This window comes from Tiliqua scincoides, chromosome 9, assembly GCF_035046505.1.
Source record: "Tiliqua scincoides isolate rTilSci1 chromosome 9, rTilSci1.hap2, whole genome shotgun sequence".
In the NCBI taxonomy this organism is placed as follows: Eukaryota; Metazoa; Chordata; class Lepidosauria; order Squamata; family Scincidae; genus Tiliqua; species Tiliqua scincoides.
Window position 1 is genome coordinate 24115359 of NC_089829.1, and position 12861 is coordinate 24128219.

A 12861-nucleotide genomic window follows, 5' to 3' on the forward strand; every position below is an offset into this window, starting at 1 on the left:
AGGGCAATGTATGCTGCATGCAAAAGAACACAAGGTCTGAGTGTACATGTGCTTGTGCCCATGTAGGAGTACAACAGCAAAGATCAGAGGGTCAACGGTCATTGATTAAAGTCACACACATATCAAGAAGATAATCAAATTATTAATATTATTGTGTTCTTGCTTGCAAACGGGGGCTGTGGGAGTTTGCCGTCACTCCACCTAGGAGCCCCACCACAAAAACAATGAAAGGGGACAGAAAGAACAAAAGAAGCAGGGAGCTTTGCAGCTCAAGCCTGTCCATATTTACTCAGGAGTTAGTCACACTCATTTCATGGGATGGCCTCCCAAGTTAAGAGCGCTCAGGATTACAGCCTCAGTGGCTCCGCCAGTTCCGTATACAGGGAAGGTGGCTCTCTCTTGTTCGGACCACCTAAGGCTGGAAAAGCAGGAAGCAAACTTTCAAAGCACACGGAATGCTTCACCAGGCTGGACTTTGGGAGTAAAAAGAAGAGCAGGATGTGTGCGGGTCTGCATGGCCCTTCTTGGTCAGTGTCTGCACCTCATCACGTCTGCAGTCTTTCAAGGCATGGCAGAAAGAAATGCAGACCCTTAATTGGATTGCAAATTGGTACTGAGAGTGCAAGCAGGCAGAAATCATTGACGGAAATCCAAGCCAGGTTAGAGCGCGGGGCAACACAACCGTGCGAAGAGACTCAGGGCCCAATCCTGTCCAACTTCCTAGCACTGATGCAGCCATGCCAACAGGGCATATGCTGCATCTGGCAGTGGGGCAGCAATCATGGAGGCCGCCTCAAGGTAAGGGGATGTTTGTTCTCTTGCCTCAGGGCTGCACTGCAGCTGCATTGGTGCTGGAAAGTTGAACAGCATTGGGCCCTCAGTTGCAAATCAGGACTGTGTCAAGTCTCAGCTTTGCCTGAGTGCAGGGGGAGGGGGCTTAGACAAGCCACTCCTCACTCAACCTCAGTCTCCCATATGCTACATGGGAATGATAATATTGACCTACTAGGGTTGGCACACCAGTCAAATACTGTCCACTGACTATCTGCTCACAGTCAGATAGGATCAAACATTGCACAAAGTCATTATAATTAATGAACTTGGCTACTAGCAACACAACTGTCTTTACAGCACAACACAATTTTTTTTTAATCATTGCTATTACTTTACTTCAATGCTGGTTTAGTTTCATTTTGAAAAGAGTTTATAACTGGTGCTCTAGAAGCCAAAGATCTGTTTGGTGAATGGTTCGCTTTTACAGGAGCCTCATCTAAGATCATTTGAAATGATAATTATTCATTTACCTTCTTCATAACAGTTTATTTCATTGTTTCCCCAATAACTGTACACTAATTTGTTTTGGTAATTAGCACAAGACTCAAACTTGTTCATGATTAGTAATAATGCTGTTGCCGCTGCTATTCAAATAAGAGGCAATACTGTTAAAACATTTGAATGCTTTTCTACTGGTCAATGACCGAACCTGTTTGACTGCTCAAATGCCCAACTCTATGGCCTACCTCGCAGGGGCTATTGTTTGGATGACAACAACATATGGGGCGCACTTGGAACCTTTAAAAATGCTACATTTATTTGTTTATCTTTTAAAATTATATGCTGCCTGTCTACCCATAAAGGCTACTCAGGGCAGCTATATGGAAAGAAGGATTATTGTAATGAGGTTCAACCCCAGGGAAACATGAAGTATGTGAAACAGCAGTAAAAATACACACTTAGCATTTATATATATCCCTTTTCAGTATTAATAGCACTGCACATCTATTGTTGAAATCAGCAATTATTATCACCATATTGCAGGTGGGAAAAACTGAGGCCGAGAGATGGTAGGTGGCCTAAGGCCCCCTGTAGCACAATCCTTTCTACTGAGAAGTAAGCAACACTGAATTCAATAGGACTTACTCCCAGATAAGTGAGTCTAAGCTTGCAACCACAGGGAGTTCACAGCAGAAGCAAGTGTCAAACCAGAGAAGGCCTGATTCACAGTTCAGTCTCTTGTCTTACACCACACTAGCCCTCTAAAGCAAAGTTTCTCAAACTGAGGGTCATGAGCCAATTTCAGGTGGGTCCCCATTTATTTCAATATTTTATTTTTAATATATTAGACTTGATGCTACCATGTTATGTGACTGCATTTGGGGAAATGTGACACATCTGTACTTTTAACAGGTTACTATGTATATAATTTTAACAATGATAGTAAATGGGACTTATTCCTGGGTAAGTGTGGGTAGGATTGCAGTTTAGGATTGTTAAAAATTTTCCTGCTTGATGATGTCACTTCCAGTGGCTCCTAACAGATTCTCATTCTAAAAAGTGGGTCCCGGTGTTAAATGTTTGAGAACTACTGCTTTAAAGAGTACCTCTGAGCATGTGCAGACAACTGTTCCCCAACTACAGAGTATTCATAGTAATCCTTTGCACCTCAGCAAGAATTTCGTCTTGCCTAGGTTTGCAGTTATTAGCCCTTTCCAAAGAGTCTCTTCTTCCATGCAAGGAAACTTACTTTCACTGCAAGGAGAGCTTGATGAATCACCCTCCAGGGATCCCTCAGGGTCAGAAGCGCCTCCCTCTTTTTCTGACTGGCTATTGTCCTCCAGAGCAGCTTCTTCTCCTTCCTCCATCTCGCCAAAAGCGCCTGTGATCAGAAGACAGAAAGAGACAAAAAAAAGGTCAGGAACCAACTGCAGACTTTTATCAGTTGACCTGCTGTATATATTTTCAAAAAGCAACAGTTCAGTTTGTGACGCACAAAGTTAGGAAAGGCTTGGCCACCAATACTGCTCTGAGCTGACACCAGCTGACAAATTTAAGGGTACTCAAAATAATGGTAGTGCCCTCTGTCACACATGAAACAATTTGCTGATGTCTGTGCCCTCCTTGGTTAAGAAAGGGATGAAAAATGTTACCTCTCTAGAAGGACAGATCAGGGGAGGGGTGGAAAACCACCTATGGTGAACAGACAGATTTTCAAGGAAAAAAGTAACCTATTTCTTCACCAAAAAAACCCTATTTCATCAATGCAGTTTGCTCACAAATATATACTTGATGTATTTATTATGCAGTCAAGAGAAATGAAACATAGGCTGCAATCCTAACCTCACTTTCCTGGGAAAAGTCCCATTGAACACAATAGGACTTACTTCTGAGTAGACCTGGTTAGGATTGTGCCCATAAATTCTTATTTGTATGCTAAACAGCCTGATGTTTCTGGAACACAGCTGCAAAATCTGGGGTGTGAACAACAGGGGTTGTGGCGTTCCTAGATAAAAGTTAGAGGGTCTGTAGGCCAGATGACAGGTTTCCCTCGCTGGAGATATCCTGACTTCCTTCGCCCAAAGTGCGCTGCTGCCTACTGCCCAACTCTGCAGGTAGAGGAAAAACACAACAGCCTTGCAGAGTGGTCCTACTCTGGGGTTACACCAGCTAGATGAGGATAGACCACTACTACACCTCTTAGACTAGTAAAGCAAAGCACTGGCCAGGCAAAACAGAGTCCCAGTAATGCAAGGATAGCGCTGGTGGTGTTCCAGAATAATCCCCTCTGCTGGTGAGACATCAGGAGCGCAAGGTTCAAAGAGGGAGAGTCCAGCACTTGGCAGAAAAGTAGTAGAGCTCCATTAGCATCCTGTGACACCAACAGAGGATGGCCAGAATCAAGTGCATTCCCTTGGCATCAGTGGAGAGAACAAGATGCCTGGCCTTGCCCTTTCTGCTCCTCTCTCTGTTGTCACTGGAGTCCCATGCCACATGCACTGGGACTTGGCATTGGCTTAGCAGTTGCTGCCTCTCTTATGTGGGTTGGGGACAAGGGGCCTCATCTGAACTGATAGGTGCTGCGATGTCAACGAGGGGCACCTCCCAGTTCACACAGGGAACTGACAAGACAGACACTCTTTTAATCCTTTGCCAGCACTCATGATTGGACCAGATCTGCGCGTGGCACTGGCATGAGGAGGAGGAGGAGGAGGAGGAGAGAGAGAGATGGCTCACGTTATGCATTGCAAGCCTGTGATTCCCATCTCTGCCACTCTGGTCTTCTCTGTCCGGGCGAAGTGGGGTGAGGTGGTGGGGAGAAGACATGGAAGAGGCAGGGAATGGGTTAACATTATCAGAACCCGAGAGCCGTGAAGGCGTGAAAGAAAAAATTAGCCTAACGATGTTTCATTTACAGCGAGAGAAACGATTTGTTAGCCGGGGATTGTTTCTGAATATTATCAGAGCCTTTTTAATTGTGCTGGAACTGAAATTAGTAGAATTAGAATAAATTGCCTTCCCTTCTCCGGCAGCCTCTTTATTCACGCTCATTGTTGTCTGCTTTGTATAGATTATGGGGCCTTTGTTCTCCCAGCGTAAATATACATGCCTGGAGTCACAGAGAGTGGCTGAGGTCTGGCGTGGAGTGCACAGGCTGTGCCAGGCTTCCTCCCAACACCAGCCCTTTCTGCTTGTAGCATTTGCCTTTTCTGGGTGAGGGCTGGCCAGGTCCTGGGAAAGGCGGGGCAGTTCTTGCATAGCTATGGAGCCTCCTGGAAAGATAATCAGAGAGGAACCAGGAGAGCTTGACACACTGCACAGGCCCTTTTTGGGGGACAGCATTCAACAGCCTGGGAAACGTTGCCTGTGACTTGAGGCCGGCCCATCCATGAGGATGGTGAGGCCCATCTGTGAGGAAGCAGGTGCCACAGGCAGCAGATAGGCTGGGGATGACCACCTTTCCCCACCCACTAGTCTCCACCACGCTGGATTAGAAAAGGAAGAGGGAGACTAAGAAGAAGTTTGGAGGAGAGTGCTTGGCTAGAGAGCATTGCCATGCCAGCTCAGCTCCCCTCCACATTTCCTGTTCTGCAAAAGAGATGGACACATCACCAAGCAAGGAGGGTGGCATTTGGCCTGCTGCATCAGGAGCCAGGAGATCTGGTGACAACTTTGCCTTTAGCAAGTTTCTGGTCCTTCAGGCTGAAAGAGGCCTTTCATTCGGCAGGCTGAACAAAGCCCTGGAGGCTGCATGCAAGTGACAGCAGCCTGCAGAACTGCGCCATCTTCAGTAGGTTGGTGGCAGGGGCAGACTGGGCAGAGAGTGGGCTGGGCCGGGCTGCGGGCAGTTCAGGGGTGGAAGGGGGGAGGACCACAATGGTACTAATGCACCCACATCCTATCCCCCCTTCCTGGGCCAGACCCACACCGACTCTCCTTGGATTTTCACCAGCTAAACTCTCTTCTGGAGACCAGGTGCCCTACAGTGAGGCAAATACTGACTTAATCTGGGCGTCTGGTCTCCTGGCAGCCCTCTGCATGCAGCACGTGCTCAGTTGGGGGGCACTGCATTCTCTGGGCTGGCAGGGGACAGGACTGGGTTGTTATACAGTTAGGTCTGGTGGAAAGAGAGATTTTAGAACTTGCTCAGATCGTCCAAGGAAGTGGACTGGCAGTATGTTCAGGGTGGACAAAGAAAGGAACTTCTGCACACTATAAAGCAGTGCTATTCAAACTGTGAGGTGCGGCTCCCTGGGGAGGCACCACGAATGCACAGGGGAGGCGCGGGATGTCTTCTCGCAGCGATACAGTCACACCAGCTTTCCTGGGCAGAATGCGAGCCCGTCCGTTCCCAGATAAAATGCTTCCTATTTTACCAGTCACCAGGGCTCTTAAAGTTGTTTCCATGCAGTTGGCAAAGGGGGGGGGGGGGAGAGAGGCAAGCACACACTTTACTTGGCCAAGAGCAGAAAAAGGGAACAGTTTTAAAAGTGATTTATAAATCTTGTTGTTTGACTGAAGAGGAGAGGCTGTATTTTTAAAGTGATGAATCTTGCTACTTGAAGGGAATACTTATCAGCCATTGATGAAGTGATTGCCAGCCCAATCCTATTCCTGGGAGTAAGCCCCATTGACTGTAATGGGACTTACTTCTGAGTAGACATTCATAGGCTTGAGCTGTGCATCTCCTAGTATAGGAGACAAATCAGCCTCCTAACCAAACCCTTATCAGCTCTGATATATTTTCATGGTCTGTTTTTATTTTCCCCACCAGCTGCTGGAAAAATTTAATGTAATTTAATTAATAAAGGGTTCAATCCTATCCAAGGAGAATGGGAGAAATGACTAGTTGGATTGGGGTCCACAGGGGTGTGTGTGTGTGTGTAATGTTGGTCAAACCGGGTGTTCACAAAGTTCATTTGATAAAACAATTCAATTGGTAAGCTTACAAAGTTAAAAAAAATGAGTCCTCCTGGACCAGACAAAATCTACCTCCTCCAGAATCCTATCTCCAACAGTGATCAGCAGCTGATCATTTATAAAGCATGTGTATTGCTGTGCATTAACAATATATTTTTAAGATCTGCATTTAATTAATGATATGATTAATATAATTAATATTAATATAGTTAATATTTCTGGCCACTTCCTCTTTAATGATGTCACTTCCAGCCCTCAGGAATATGATGGGGAGTCATGGCTAACAGCCACAGGGGTCAAGGGAGCCAAAGCCGGAAAAGTTTGAGGACCACTGCTATAAAGAAATACCTTATGGAATCTGATGCCATAAGATGCAGAGATATTTGTTGGCTTAGAAGGGAATTGGACAAATGCCTGAAGGAGGAGGAATCTATCAATGCCTGTTAGACATGATGGAGCCTCCAGAAGCAGCACACCTCACCCTATGAATACCAGTTGATGCTGGGCTTCCCAGTGACATCTGGTTGGCCAATGTGAGAAGCAGGATCCTGGACTAGACGGGCATGTGGTCTGAACCAGCAAACTGAGTCTTAGCATATTGGTAGACTGAAATTTGTTTGGTCAAATTTTGAAACGAAGAACAAAATTTGTTTTTATCATATTTATTTAAAATATTTTCATCCCACCTTTCCAGTACAAGACCTCTTCAAGGCAGCAAACAGCAATGGTATAAAACCAAAATAAAACACAACTGAGTACAGAACAGCTGGTAAGTAAAAAAAGCCAAGGGTAAAACATTCAGCAGCAAGGGTTCGTTCAGAACCTGATGAGACAGAAGCTTCTTCACCGTCTGCTTGAAAGTTGCCAGGGAAGTTGGGTAGCAAACCTACTTTGGGCACATGCCAGAGGCATGATACCAACACAGAGGCCATGTCCCCAGCACCACCATGTCAAACTCGTGTCAGAAGCGGGCTAGACAGCATTGCCTACAGTGCTGACCTTAAAACTCAGGATAGTCTACTAGGGCATGCTAGTCAGGAATGGAGCAGAGCCACTAGGTTCAGAGGTAAGATCCCACTGGGTACTACTTTTAGGGGAGCAATGGTGGGAAGAGGGTGTGCTTCATCTTCTCCTTGTGAGATTTCCAAAAGCATCTGGCTGGCTACTATGGGAAACTGGACAGCAGCCTAGGTCTGCGGTTTTCAAACTCTCCGGGAGTTTGAAACATGCAGTAAGTCTTTGCGGGGGCAGGGAGGCAGCAGGGGAAAGGGGCAGGGGCGTGATCACCCCAGTCTCCCTTTCCCTGAACTGGGGAGCTCTGCAGGCGCTCGTGTAGGGTTCCCCGCACACAGGGACGGCTGCTGCAGGGACTGGAGGGTGCACCCCAGTCCCTGCAGCCCCGTCAGGAGGGAAAGCGGAGTGATCGTGCTCCGCTTCCGGTTTTGCGGAGCAGGGCGCAATCGCTCCACTTTCACTTTCCCTGACCTGGGGAGCCCTGCCAAAAGTTGTACAGGACTGCCCTCACCCCCGGGAGGCTGCAGGAGGCTTGGTCAAGTGCACCCAAGCCCCTGCAGCCCCCCTGAGCAGTGTGATCCTGCCGATCGCGCCGCTGCCTTCCCCCCGTCTGCCCCTGCCCCTTAAGGGGGCAGAAGCCAGGACCCACAGGCTGGGGCGTCGTGATGCCCCAGTTTGAATACCACTGGCCTAGGTGATCTTGAAATTGTGACAGTGGTGCCTGAGGGGACAAATATTGCCCTCCTCTCCTTACTGGTGATGCACCAGTCTCTGCTCCTCCCACTATACCTGGACTGGACAAGGAAGGGGGGGAGACGGCAAGGAAGAGGAACCATGGAGAGGAGAGTGGTGAGTTAGTGTGTCAGAGACACTAGCCCACCAATCTACTCTCTTCCTGTTCTGCTCCGCCCCCTCTTCCTTTTCCTACCCAATGAGGAACAGATACAGTGAAGGCAAGTAGGAGGATGGATGTGGGAGTGCACACTAATTTGCTGCCTGTGGCAACGGCCTCGTAAATGGGTCAGACCTATCTGTTCCAACAGAGCTCTTCGACTCCAATGTGCTGGGAGTGTATACTATGTGCCATCTGTGTGTGTGTCTGTGTGTGCACCGACTTGACAGTGAAGCAGAGAAAACCCACTGCCACCTAATGTGCTATTCTGGAGTCCCTCATTTGGAACCAGATGACATAGATCTTCGGTCAGCTGGCACAGAGCCCAGGTTAGGTTCTGACATCAAGACAGCTTACTTTTAAAATGACCCACACTTCCCCCCCCCAAAAGACACTCCCTCACCCCTCCCAAAACAATGCAATCTTGCATCATATGCCTCCCACCAGGGCCCAGCCAACTAGAAGGATGCCAGCAGTCTCCCTGGTGTGCCAGGCAGTGTGGGTTAAACTGCTCGTGGATTCTTGCAGAAAGCAGAAGAGAGAGAGAGACAGAGAGAGAGAGAGAGAGAGAGAGAGAGGTGGGATTGGAAGAGGGGAGGGGGGCCAAGAGCAGCCAAGGCAGCAAACGGAGCGTCATTTCTGTGGGATTGCTGGAAGCCTGCAGGAGTTATCACCTCACGCAGGCTCCCTCAGTTGGCCTGATCTGTCTATTCTTCATTAAGCAAATACGCCGAAATGGAAATGAAAACATAATAGCTATTTGATTTTCGGCGAGATATTTTGCATATTGGTTCAGTGCTGATAGTGGAATTTCATCAACTCTCTTTTTTCATGCTTTAAAACTGAATTACTGAAGTCTGGCTCTACAGAGAGGGGATGAGCCACGGAAGGCGCTCACTTCCAAGATACTCTGCTTAGACGATTAACTGGGGCTCCCTCCCTCCCCCCTCCCCCCCCAGCTTTTTGATAACAAGGCAGGATTCCTTTTTAAATTACAGTGATTGTAAAGAAGAACTTGCACTAATCTGAGATGATGTGACAAAGTTAACTGTGCAGATACTGTCTCTTCTCTGTCTCCTCCCCCCCCTTCCATTAACCCATGTAAAAAAGGTAGGGGGCAATGGGGGGGAGGAAGAGGGGCTGCATCCCTAGGAGTTTGCGGGGGTTAGTTCAGATTGCCTCCTGCAAACCCCCTGTCAAATATACGCTTGCACAACTACCATTCAGAACCTCTTTGGAGCTCTGTGGGCAGAACATCTAGAAGTTAGTGGTGGAAAGAAGCATTTTCTTGCAAGAAAGGCTGCACTAAGCCAGGGCAACAGTGCACCTTGCTCAGCAGCCCATCTCTTGGTATTAGCCACAGAGCAGTTCATGGACACAGCACAATGCCAGCCTCTAGCCCTAGCTCTTAATCCTGTCACGACAGGCAGGCTGCCACTAAAAGGGGACAGCAGCCCATTTTGGGAACTAGGTACTTCAGTCCTTTGAAAGTCATTCATTCATGCTGGATATCATGCTGGATATCATTAAGGACTCTTGAGGCAATGAGTTCCACAGGTTGTCCATTCAACAGCTGAAAAAGATACCTCCTTTATTTTGGCTCACAAGTTTCTAGCTCAGTGGTTCCCAAACATTTTAGCACCAGGACCCACTTTTTGAAATAACACTTTATCGGGACCCACCTAGGTTTACCAGACTTTAATAAAAGATCTAGAAAGAAAAATTATTTGATTTATTAATAAGTAATAATAACCAGAAAAAGACCCTCAAACATTTATCTCCCTATATTTACACATGCTTGCAAACTGCAGGAGCTGTGCTCTTTGCAGGGTCATTAGCAGCTACAGTATCTGATTTCTGAATAGCCTCAGGGCTTGGGGCAATTAGTTATCTAATCTTTCCATCACCCTTTGGGGGACCATCAACGATCAGGTTGTGACGCACCAGTGGGTTCGGATCCAGCCCACGGTTCCAACTCATTCCACTTCAAAAAAAACTGTTGCATCAAACAACAATGCTACCAAACAGGTAGATTAGGCTTATTACAAGCAGATGAAAAGTCATTGAGAATTGCAGCCCAAGCCAGGTCACCAGATCATTGCCTGCCCTGGACCTGTTTCTTGCCTTTTCTTCCTTCTCCTTCCAGACTAACAACCAGCACCCTTGGTGACCCAAAAACCTGACTGTCTTGGCGTCTGCCACTCTATCCCTCTAAACTATTATCATCTCGGTCTTCCTGTCTCCGACCTCCTGCTGCTAACAGTCCAAGAGCGAAACTGTTTACTGGATCAGACATGCCGCACAAAGAACTAGAATCCCACTGTTTCTGCAAGCAGGAATGAAAAATTATGTGATGGGAATGAGGGATTCAAATATTTGCATTTGCAGGCTTAATTGGCATATATTCTGCTGCCTAGTTTGTTTTGCAGTCTTCTTCCCAAAATATTGACGGATACAAAAATTCTATATGACCGGAACAGAAAAACAGAATTCATTGAACTGAAAGAGAGGTGGTAAACAACAGATGGAGTATTTGGGAAAGAATAGTGAATGAATAAGACTGACTGGGGAAACACCCTCTGGATGCCTACTCCTTCTCATTTCAAAACGTAGAGGAATTCATACAAATGCCTTCATGATTGTAAGCAAATATATACACATTTTAACCTCATTAGGTCTAGAAGCATGCCTGCTTTTTCTTTTCTTTAAAGGACAAATACCAAAGCTTAGTTGCTGCATGATGGGCTATATTTTGGGGGCTCTGAAAACACAGCAATTCCACACTGCATGAAAAGCAGGCTTACAACCACAGTCAGTTTCGAAACTCGTACAAAAAAAGTTTGGATCATAATTTTTTTTTTTCCACCATGAAGACACACACATTCACTAAAAAGGAGACATGTCAGTCAACTTTGTTCAGGCTCAGGACAGCTGAAAGTCTAACAAATCCCCAAATAATTTTGCATTTTGAGCAAAATGGCAGGTTCATATTTAGCTCATCAGGTACCCTGTGCATCTAATTACTACCCCTAAAGACAGCAGGTTTTATACCAGATATTTTACAGGACAGGCCAAGGGGGGCGGGATGTGGGGCTGAATGGACAGCATGGGGAATAACTGTCGCAGAGAACCTATAGCCTGTTTTTATGGAAGTTTGTTGAATGTTAAAGGACTGCCCCACCCACCGTGCTTGACATGGGAATCTGTCAACACTCAGACTGCACAGTGAAGATCACTGAACACAGATTAATTACCCCTTGATGTACTTTTAATTACCCTAGTACCATCAAGGAGGTTCTTCCCCACACTAACGAAATGAGACTACTATCCTTGTACTTCTGCATGCGAGGAAAGGGGGAGTTACACCCGGTTCAACTACTCTCAAACACAGAGCCATGTCTTTGTAGTTTGTGATGCGCTATCTTCTCTTGTACCTCTAGGACAACTGCTTGTTGCCACCTCTGTGGTCCTTAGCAAGCACCACACCATTTCTCCCACCCCACTCCTGGAGGTGATTTTGTAAAATACCAAACAGCTTATTCCTTCCTCAAGCACAGGCTTCTAATACAGATCCTTCAGAGCCTGGACTTGATGGGCAGCATCAGATTCAGGGCAGATGGGTGAAAGGGCATCTTCACACAACATGGAGTTCAGGTACAGAATTCGCTGTCACCAAGATGTGGCTTAGATAGCTTTGGGAGACACATTTGTGAAGGAGGAGCAGGAGTAGGATCTATCAATGCAGTTTGAAGTCACATCAGAGACACCGGGGTGGCCACTGTGGGGAGCTGGACGCTTGACCAGGAGCTTTTGTTTGTTGCATTCTATTGTTAAGATGCCAAACCAAAAGTATCTCCTGCCACAACCACTCACTGGGCCCCCCTTCTGCGATCTCATTTTGTGAGGCTGATGGGATGCCCCTGGATGACTTTCCAACTTGGCAGTCAAGTGCTAAGAACAGCCTTGGATAAACATGTCTCCTGCTGGCCAACAGTAAGACTGCAAGTTACCAGCCTCATGAACCAACCCCTGGGAGCTCAGGGCCGGGGATTAGAGATGCTGATTTGAAAGGCTCGGAGTTCAAGTTCCAAAGAGCTTGCCCCAGCCTCGGAGGTGCGCCTCATTGCTCTTCTCTCTTACAGCAATGTCGCAAGGTCAATGGAACAGCAACAAAAAAGCATTAAACAGGTTTAAGCCCTCCATCTGAGCTACAGCTTGTCTCTGTGGGTTTTATTCAGATAACTCATGGCTAGTGCTCGTCTCTGCATTGGTTTACTCTTAGACCCTCAGCTAAGAGAGCAAACTGTAAACTGGGATGTTCTCTGTTCAAGTCTAGCCTCTAGAAGCCTGAGGCAAGCCTATCTCAATCTCCAGTATACTGGGAAGGCAATGTTGGCATCCTTCAGTCTTGGAAGACCACGGTATCACGCTCTGAATGGTGGTTCTGGAACAGTGTCCTCTCCAGTGCGTGAAGCCTGGGTAAAGTAGATATGGAGGACAGACTGTTTCCCATGCAGCAAATTCCCCCTCTCCATGTCACTGAAATGGTCCAACGGAAAGGCAGAAGCCAATACGGTTGGTTCCAGCGGCGTCGCAGGAGATGCCAGAATGTGACTGTGTTCAGCCATGAACTGCCTCAGGGACTCCGGCTCCAGATTTTGCCTCGAGGTTGACTCCTGAAGCCTTTTCCATAACTAGATGTAGCCACAAGGCAGTGGAGGTTTGGGATCAGAATTTTCCTTCTCTCCGATGAGCTGCGT

General features: G+C 47.0%; 1 protein-coding gene across 1 annotated transcript in view; it reads right to left on the bottom strand.

Moving 5' to 3' along the window:
* Window positions 1–12861, bottom strand: part of ZFPM1 (zinc finger protein, FOG family member 1) — a 105192-nt gene that overhangs the window by 46468 nt on the left and 45863 nt on the right. The window contains exon 2 of the mRNA XM_066637713.1: window positions 2525–2656. Within this exon, the coding sequence (XP_066493810.1) occupies window positions 2525–2656 (132 nt within the window). The remainder of the gene's footprint in view (window positions 1–2524; window positions 2657–12861) is intronic.